Source organism: Semicossyphus pulcher, unplaced genomic scaffold (genome assembly GCF_022749685.1).
Source record: "Semicossyphus pulcher isolate SPU_LCO1_2020_fin unplaced genomic scaffold, fSemPul1.0.p SCAF_15, whole genome shotgun sequence".
In the NCBI taxonomy this organism is placed as follows: domain Eukaryota; kingdom Metazoa; phylum Chordata; class Actinopteri; order Labriformes; family Labridae; genus Semicossyphus; species Semicossyphus pulcher.
In genome coordinates, this window is record NW_027211659.1 from 10,135,625 (window position 1) to 10,145,452 (window position 9,828).

Below are 9,828 nucleotides of genomic sequence, written 5' to 3' on the forward strand. Positions count from 1 at the left end.
TCATTTTCGCCTTGTGGCCCCCCAGCAGGTTAATCCGGGGCCTGCTTGAGGCCAGTGGTTTATACGCTTTCTGTTTGGATGAGATGCAGCATGAACGTGAAGTGGTTAATAGTCTTCAGGGCACTCTCTCTTTCACACACTTCAGATAAGCGTGACCTTTGCACATTAACTTCCCTTAATCAGTCAGGATAAATATAGTAGGAAAATAATTAAGGGGAATGATATCAGTGACCTGTTTTCGCTGATTGCTCTAACTGTGTTGTATCTTGTTAAGACGGCAAAGATCTGATAACAAAACAAGGAGCATTGTCTGGATAATGTAGGAGATTAGTAAAAAACAAAATACAAGCCATACATTAAATTGGCGCTGTTACTTTAAAGGAATGGGTTTGACCATGTAAAACAATAACACAGAGACAGAAATTCATTCTGTAAAACAAAAAATCTACAATAAATATTCAAATAAATACAGTGTTTGCACAATAGGTAATACAGTGCACATTTCAACTGTGAAAAACGTTCATTTTGCTTAAAAAGTCAGCCTTGGATGTTTATGGAATGTGAGGACTTTCATTCGATAGCAGAAAACTACAAATAATGCCACAAGTGGTATCAAAAAGGAAACAGTACTGTGTGCTTCAGAGCTACAAAAAAATCACGAGTCTAACAGTCTCATTTTGTGCATTAGCTTAATGCATAGTGAACTTTGTGCCTGCTTTAGCCTCAAAGCTAACTTTGTCTTAGAATTCAAGTGGTGGAACTGGAGGAAGGTGTAAAGTGCAGTAACCCAGTGCTCATACAAAGGTGGGTTTGAGGTCTTCTTTGAACACCACAGGGTGCGGGGAGCGGTACAGGCCGGCGAATCCTTCGTACTCGCTGTCCGAGGAGTCCGAGGAGGTGTCAGAGGACAGGGGCTCACAGGAGTCGCAGTAGGGACGGTGGTAGTAACAGTAGTCTGTCGAGCTGCTGGAGTCAGAGTCCCAGTACCCGCAGGAGTCTCTCATGCGCCTGCTGTGACTGTTTTCTCCACCCGCTTCCACATCAGGTTGAGCTGTGGGAAATCTGCGGGACCTTGAATCACACCTCCGACATTTTCTTATCGCTTCATTCCCTTCTGCATCCTCCTCCTCCTCCTCCTCCTTTTCGAGGTTAGAGTCTTGAATCTGGTGGAGGGTTCCTTCCACCGTGGCCCCGTCAGAGCGCTTTCCTGTATCTTTATGTTTACAGTTGTCCCTTATCTTCCCACAACCAGCAGCCTCTGAGCCCGTATAGAAGCAGGGAGGGGGCATACCTCTCCTGGAGGAGCGGAAGGGCGGCCGGCGCTTCCTCATCGCATAAGGAGAGATGCTGGGAAAGCGGAAGATAACAGGTGGATGAGGGGAGCGTGGAGTCCGCAGGGAGAGAGGGGACAGTACGAGAGAGTCGGGATATTTTAGCTGAGAAGGCGTTCGGGACGTTTGACCCGGAGATCGGAGCGCGGTTTCCATGATGGCGTCCACGCTAAGCTCCTGGAGGATCTCCTGCAACTGCTCGCTGCTGACAAAACCAGCCGGCCCGGCGTTTGGTCCTAGATTGAGTGTTAGGGCACTCTGATTGTTGAGAGCTTCAAGCTGAGAGGGGTTAAATCCTCTGTGAGATTGTAAGGAGGTGACAAAGTGAACTGTCTCTTCTGCAGTCCTGAGTGATCCATGAGACTGGGGGGACATAGGCGACTTTGGACCCTGCTCTAATCTGGATTCAGATGTGTCCACACTTGTAGCACCAGCAGTAGTTACACTTTTCATATTCTCTCCCTCATTAGAAAGAGGAGAGGAAGCAGTGTTCGGGGTTGGGGAGTTTGCAGTAATAGTAGATGATGGAACAGCTGTAAGTTGAGGCGGGGAGAGATGGGATTTAGCGTCCCTCTGAGGTAGAGAAGAAGAAGTAGAGATCCGGTCAGACTGAAGCTCTGTGGTCTGAGTGGAGGAGGAGTTCAGGTTGGTGTTGGAGGATTCCATGTCCGGGTCCTCGGGAGGCCGGCTGGCCGACATGAGTCGCAGGAGTTTATCCTTGGCGTTGCTCACCTGCTCCTGCAGACTGTCGATCACAGCGTTCTTCTGGAAATTGTAACAGAAATTTAAAGTTACGTCGATGAAACAGTCAAACTCTGGGAGAAAAACCTGACCGATTTTGTGAAACATGGCAGTACCTCATTAAGGAGTTTTTTCATGGAGTTGTTCTCCCCCAGCAGGTAGTAGATCTCGTCCTGGCTGTACACTGACGGCTGGCTCTTACTCGGGCTGCTGAAATACTTGGCCATCTGACTCGGGTTGTTCTGATCCTCTTCAAACTGCCTCCACTGCGTCAGCTGCATGGTAGTGATTGTGATACATAGAAAGGGTTAAATCATACAGTACGGTGCACTGACTCTCATCTACAGATACATTACAAATCCCTGTAGTCAGTGTTTCCAGGACCTTTTGACCAGGTGTGTTTGAGCGTGTTGCTCACTGTTCAAATATTTCCTTCCTTTCCGCTGGAGAGGCATTCCTTTATTGTAACATAAACCCGCTGCCAGACACTTAAAGAGTCATAAACCTGTTTGCAGCAGCCTACGTAGATTTGACTCATAAACACCTTCTGTGTGAGTCACGCTGCTCTGATAGACATGGCACACTAGCACGCATACGGAAAATAGAGATGTGGGCACCTCAATCAGTCACTCAATTTATTAGTTTGTCAAAACAAAAAGAGAAAGTCAGACAAGCATCACTCATTCATTCATCTGTCTGTCTTTTAAAAGCTGGCCTCCACACGTTGGATCATATGATACTCTGAGTCAGCGATACAAAGAAAGTAACAGTGTCATCACCAGAAACAAGATGTCAGAGGTGTTTCTCCAAGGATGAAGAAGAAATCCTACACTTCCTAACTTTTTTCATTAATCCTTTCTGTGTATCTTGAGCTGCATTTTTTCTTACCTGAGGCACAAACAGCATGCAGTTGGTAGCCAGTGTGCTGATGAAAATGGCTCCAGCCACAGTGCTGTAGACCAGGTTGGGATAACCCTGCAGGAAGATGTAGACAGGAACGGCCACAGCTGAGGAGAGGGTGACCAAAGTGACGGCGGTTATGATGGTGGGAGACTGGTTGACTGGAGGGTGGCTGACAGTGCTGGTCAGTCCAGCTAGATAGGTCCCATAGAGGAGAAGACAACCCTGAGGGGAAGTGAAGGGAAATAGTGAAGGCAAAGCACAAAGAAAATAGTGTTCTGGTTCAAAGCTGTAAGCATGGGACCTCAAACAATTAATATTAATTATAAAATTTTTTTGAAGTGAATGGGCGCTGGTTTAGCTCAGCAGTTAAATCGCACGCCCCATATACAAAGGCCAAAGTCCTTAATGCAGCACGACTCCCACCCTTGGCCCTTTGCCGCATGTCTTCCCCACTCTCTATTCCCCTCCCTGTTTCCGACATTATCCACTGTCCTCTCGCTAAATAAGGACATAAAAGGCCAAAAAAAAAAAATCTGTTTATGTAAATATCCCTATAGTAGCGTGTATTCACAGAATAACAGGGGGCCGAGGATGGAGCCCTGGGGATCTCCATTTCAGGTCAGACAGGCCACAGAAGAGGAGGCACTAAGTAGTGCGAGAAAAATTCTGTTTGATAATTAATTCAAAGGCAGTATCCTGTGATGTTAACCGTCATTTTATGGCATTCCACCAAAAACAGATGATCTACTGTGTCCTGGGAGGCTCCAGGGTGGGTGAGGTTGTTTTCTTTCCTTTTTCCTTTTTTTCTCTCTCTCTTTCTTTCTTCTTTGTTTAATTTGTTTTGTTTTGTTTTGCTGTATTGTATTATTATTATGGCTTGAATTACACTGGCTATTTTTGTACATAGTCTTTAGTTTTAAAATCCAATAATCTGAAGCATCAGCTGTAAGTAAAATTTCACTTGGTAATTAAATGATCCAAAGGATCAAAGCACTCATGAATATAACCACATTATACTTTTTTTTTTGCCATTAACTATAAAACAGAGTTATTCAAATTGGGAAAAGTTTCAAAGAGATTATGGGAAACATTTAAAGTCATCACTGTGTATTCCTTAAATACACAAATTGTGTGATATGATGAAACCACTCACACTACAGAAACTATGAAGGAAGTTGCTTCAAATGTAAAGTGCTTTTACATGAAAATAACACATTTAATAAACCATAAATAAATAAATTATATCACCATAACAATAAAGGAACTCAGAGCAGTCACTTGTTTTATCATTCTAGTAGGACATAGTTTTCTTACCTTTTGTACAGCAATGAGGATAACCCAAAGATCAGAGTACACAGAAGAACAGGTGTCCAGCTGAGACAAGGAATAGGAAATCTCGCTCTCAACCACCTAGATCAGGAAACACAACATCAATCAAATGAAAGCTGAATATTACGAAATGTGTCATAATCCCCACAATAAAATGAGTTAAATCACTGTTAGATTCTACCTTGACATCAGCGCCGATGGATCGTGAACACCTGATGGGGTCTATGAGGTTCCAGGCGGTGAGAACAAGCAAGTCCACCAGGATCAGAAGAGCCACCAGGCCCATCAGCTGGATGTCTCTGATGATCTGAGTAAAGGCAACATTTACACCCATGTTTAACAGTTACATATTGAGATTTTACAGCCTCTTCATCTGTATAAGACTCTCTGTAACACTAGCTAGACACCTGTTAGGGAATGCTGCAAGTCTCCTTAGGAAGTGGAACATGATAAACTTAAGGAACAAACTTAAAAGAAATCTGACTGAATGCCTCATGGCTTCACAATCCTCTTCATTTGTATACCCTCTAAGTTAATGCTGGACATAGACATGGCCACTAGGGGGCTGGTAGAGCTACCTACCACTCTCTTGTCAGGCACTCGCTGGGTGAACACTCTGTACAGTCTCCATGTCTTCCCCAAAATCGGGCCAAACACCAGCGTACTGCCGACACAGAGAGTCCACATTCGAGCCTGTTTGGAAAAGCACAACGTGCATAATTATCCAACAATCGTTTATAATTTAAGAATATAATGGAGGAATGAAGGAGACTTACTTGTAGGACAGCTGTAGATTCTCCACCTTGTGAATGTGCTTGTTCATCAAAAGCAAAGAGGAAGCCGCTGACGTAGGTGAGGACACTTCCAAAGAGGGTCAGGACGTTCAGGTTGGGACTGGACATCTTCACTATTCTAATAATACAAGGACACATATAGAAACAATTGATCTATTGATTTCTATAACTTTTTCTATAATATTAATATGTGTGTTTTATTGTGTAGTCTACCTGTTGTTTTTGAAGCGCAGGGTGAAGAGGAGGAAGCAGAAAGCCAGCAGGATGCCACAGGAGAGCAGCGTCCACACCACCGCACATAACACTGGGGAGAGAGACCGCCTGGGGAGCTCCACTGCCACCTGCACACACACATGCACATGCAAACCCCTTACAATGACGCCTTAAATGGTACAGACACAGCTCATAGACGTGTGTTTTGAACCTTCAGTTTTGCCCTTAATACTTACGTAAAAGAGTAAAAAGAAGTACACAGGATTCAGACGAGTTAACAAACTTTATTAAGGCAAACAGGGCTACAAACATCACACTAGACCTTTGCTAACTAACTCATTTTAAAGTGAAGGTTGGTTAAAAAAAAAGCATTCAAGTAAAAGGAAGAGATTTAATGTTTCAGATTTTAGACATCCGAGATGATCAGAGGAGCAGAGTTGACCCCGCCATGGTTACGGCGAGGGTTTAAGTAGGGGAAAAGCCTTCCATTGAATGAGTATCCAGTGAATGAGTACAAATGAGAAGCAGAGTCCACGCTGTAAAAAGAAACCTGCCCCCCGTCTAGATCAACATACACCCCGACTTTCTGGGGCTTCTCGACCAGCGGCAACTGGATAGGAGTGCTGCTGAGGGCCCAGTAGCTCCCATCCTGTCTCATCCCGAGGGCCCAGTAGCCCGTTTCAGGATTCAGCATATTTCCTCCTTTTCTGTTGACAGATTCAAGCGCAACTCCAACATCCCACTCCGTCTTCCCTTTCACCTGGACCTCGTAGTAGAACCTTCCAGAGGAGAAACCCTCCTTTCCCAAAACGCTGACACCAGGGTAAAACCTCTTAGGGTTGTCCGGGACGTTCAGCGCTACGTCACCGTGAAAGGCCTGTTTCCTGTTTTCAGACAGCACCAGTTTGGGATGAACTGTATCAGGATCTAGAGTCACATCAACAGCACACTGCTGAGCCCTCCGAAACTCGTCCTCACACAGCCTCTTCACCTCAGCTTTTACTGTCTCCTCCAGCTGGCATGCCACTCTCCTGACTGCTCTCCGCATAGTGCCCACATAAACAGCACTCTCTGCGCATGTGTCATGTGACCAGGCTTTGGTGGATGGCAGGGTGGTGAAAGCTGGAAAGCTCTGGAGAAGGTAGAGGTCGTCTTCGGTGTGTGAGAGCTGTGTCAGCTCGGCGTTCCTCCGATTCAGCTCATCGATCTCCCGCTTTAGCTCGGCGATGAGTCGGCTTGCCCTGCTGTCAACTTGCCTTTGCTTTGCACCGATCACTTCTGCGACCTCAGCTTGGCCTCTCTGGACTAAGAGGAGCAGTTTGTTGAAGACTTTCAAACTCTCTTCAAGCTCTATTTCTGAGTTTTCTCTGCTGAGCAGAACAGCTTGGCTGATTTCGCTGATTTTCTGCTGATGTCCCCGGATCATTTTTTCCACCTCTGCATTTATCCCCTTAATTTGAGCTCTCTTGTCTTTACTCTCTACCTCTATAGGAACGGTGTGATGAGCTTTGTGGTCTTTCCGAATGCAGATGCGGCACACATAGGTTTGGTCGGTGTGACAGAACAGGCCCAGGAGTTTCTCGTGCTTCTTACACACTCTGTCTTGCATATTCATCATTGGGTGGATGAGTTGATGTTTCTTGAAGGTGCCTAGAACATGATGGGGCTCCAGGTGAGTCTCGCAGAAAGAAGCCAAACAATCCAGACAGGATTTAAGAGCCATGACTCTTTTTCCAACACACACATCACATGAAACTCCCCCTCTAAGGCCTGAATATTGGCCAACAGCGCTGGTTTCATTTTCATCTTTCTGTTCCAATGACTTTTTGAAGAGGAAAGCCACCTCGGATATGAAGGTGTTAACTTCGAGCTCGGGCCTTCTGTAGAACTTCTGCCTGCACATTGGGCACTGCGACAGATTAGCACTCTGCCAGTATCCTTGTATGCACTCCCTGCAGAAGTTGTGCCCACAAGGAGTAGACACAGGTTGGTTTAACAAATCCAGACAGATGGGGCAAAGAAGCTGCTCTTCAGACAGCACACTGCCAGCTGTAGCCATATCTGGGAACACATCCAGAAAGAGAAACAGGTGGTATTTTATGAAATAAATTGGCACCAGACATCCATTTTTTTCATTCTACTATACGATTAGGTTTGGAAACAGTTGTGCCTGCTGAGCTGTCTGTCCACAAATAGTAACAAATGCCTGGTGTTACCTTTCATCAAAGGATATTTTAGGTTGAGTAAACATTCATAATGCCCCCTGAGGGCAACAAACACTGTTAAAAGAGACTGTTGACACTTGTTTAAACTTTTAAGTAACATATCACTTCATATCCTTTCATTTGAATACAATATTATAATATATCCATTACAATAACAAAGAACAAACACTCATGCCAACTGTTCCCTTCCCTTAGGATAAATGTGATATCTACACTAAGGCTGATCCACACATATATTAATGTCAAGAAAGAAAGAAATCAAAGAGATAACTCACCTCACTCTTGTGTTCTGTGGCATAGAGAGGAAAGGAGTCGTTGTTTGTGTTCCCTGACACAGTGTCGCTACTACTGTAGTTTCTATTTTAAAAGTCATGTTAGACTTCCATGTGCCCTCATCAAGTTGCTGGACTCCGCTCACTCTTCTCTTAAAGGCACAAGTGACTGATGCGATACTAAACATAGCTTCACTGGTCCATGAGCCCTATTTTATCAATCTATAGATTTCTATAGAGAGGTAATTCACCAGATTCACTGCTTTTAATTAATGAACAACTAATATGACAAATCATAGTGAAAATTTGAAGGCAAATCCGGCCAAATTTTAAGATATATGATGACCTGTTAGCTACTGTAGGACAACAGCTACTGCTAGCATTTAGCCACTTCCTAGATAACGAAGTACATTTTTAGCTAGCATTACAGTAGATAAGAACTTACACATTACCTATCATAGCACATAACACGACCAAAATAGTAACATTAGCTTTCATAGCTAACTGTAAGACCACAGCTAATGCTAGCATTTAGCCACTTCCTAGATAACGAAGTACATTTTTAGCTAGCATTACAGTAGATAAGAACGTACACATTTCCTATCATAGCACATAACACGACCAAAATAGTAACATTAGCTTTCATAGCTAACTGTCAGACCACAGCTAATGCTAGCATTTAGCCACTTCCTAGATAACGAAGTACATTTTTAGCTAGCATTACAGTAGATAAGACATACACATTTCCTATCATAGCACATAACACAACCAAAATAGTAACATTAGCTTTCATAGCTAACTGTAAGACCACAGCTAATGCTAGCATTTAGCCACTTCCTAAAAAACGAAGTACATTTTTAGCTAGCATTACAGTAGATAAGACATACACATTTCCTATCATAGCACATAACACGACCAAAATAGTAACATTAGCTTTCATAGCTAACTGTCAGACCACAGCTAATGCTAGCATTTCGCCACTTCCTAGATAACATAACGTTAATTTGGAAGTAAATTTTTAGCTAGAATTACAGTAGATAAGAATTGACACATTTCCTATTATAGCAAGTAACACGGCCAAAACAGTAATATTAGCTTTCATAGCTAACTGTTATATATTTAGCTAATGAATGGTTAAATGTTAACGTTAGCTGTTGTCTGACTGCTAATGGGTTGTACGATATGTTATTTAGCTTGAAATATGATTAGATTTTGTCCAAATTGTCACAGTTCATTGTCTTTTCAGATGCTAATCAATCCAAAAACTGTCAGATACCCTAAATCTATATGTCAACCAACCTGAAACACAGCACGTTATACAACAGCATTTGAGCTTATGATTATTAGAAAATAGAGTAACTGGTCACTGTATGAATATGGTCAATTAAAACGTTCCTAGTTTGTTTTCTTCTCATTTACATGCGTGTTTTTGGTGATAAAAGAAATTAACCAAATTTAAATACATTGACACAAGTTTACCAACAGTAGTGCATATAGGTTAATTAAAAAAGCAGTGGGTAACTTTATAAGTAATATTAAAGGTAAATTCTATAGTATGTAACTTGGTCTTGTGTCATTGATCAGTTCTGGGTCAATACTGTGATTGGTTTGCTACAAGGATAATATAAATAAAAGATTACATATTCAATTAAAAAATGTAGACAGGATATCCTTTTAACCTCTAACCCTCTTGAGGCCATACAGGATTCCATTAAACTTCAGCCAATATGTTTGTATGTATAGGGATTGCCATTTGAGTATGTGTGTGCAGGAGTGTGTTGTATTTGTATTTTTAACATATGTGCATTCTGTACCTGCTATTGTTGGATTTGCATATTTTGAGTGTTTGTGTCTACGTACATGTGTGTGTTTATGCATGCATGCATACCTGACTGAGACCACATAGTCTCTGCAGGATGTCGAGGCCCTCCTGCCTGTTGACTCCTGAGTGGATGAAGCAGAGTGGGGAATCACACTGCGAGCTGCAGTTCAGCTCAGGCTCCATGACTGGCCCCAGTCT

The 9,828-nt window shown here is 43.0% G+C and overlaps 2 protein-coding genes across 2 annotated transcripts; both read right to left on the reverse strand.

Moving 5' to 3' along the window:
* Positions 1 to 243: 243 nt before the first annotated feature.
* On the reverse strand, positions 244 to 9,828 carry gpr156 (G protein-coupled receptor 156). The gene is made up of 9 exons (XM_069663532.1): positions 9,697 to 9,828; positions 5,312 to 5,439; positions 5,081 to 5,216; positions 4,887 to 4,997; positions 4,486 to 4,611; positions 4,290 to 4,385; positions 2,961 to 3,197; positions 2,189 to 2,347; positions 244 to 2,096 (listed from the first exon to the last, which is right to left on the reverse strand). Exons 1-9 carry the CDS (start codon positions 9,811 to 9,813, stop codon positions 795 to 797), a joined length of 2,412 nt encoding a protein of 803 aa, XP_069519633.1. The 5' UTR covers positions 9,814 to 9,828; the 3' UTR covers positions 244 to 794.
* On the reverse strand, positions 5,610 to 7,370 carry LOC138592862 (zinc-binding protein A33-like). Its single transcript, XM_069663748.1, has one exon. It carries the CDS (start codon positions 7,368 to 7,370, stop codon positions 5,718 to 5,720), a length of 1,653 nt encoding a protein of 550 aa, XP_069519849.1. The 3' UTR covers positions 5,610 to 5,717.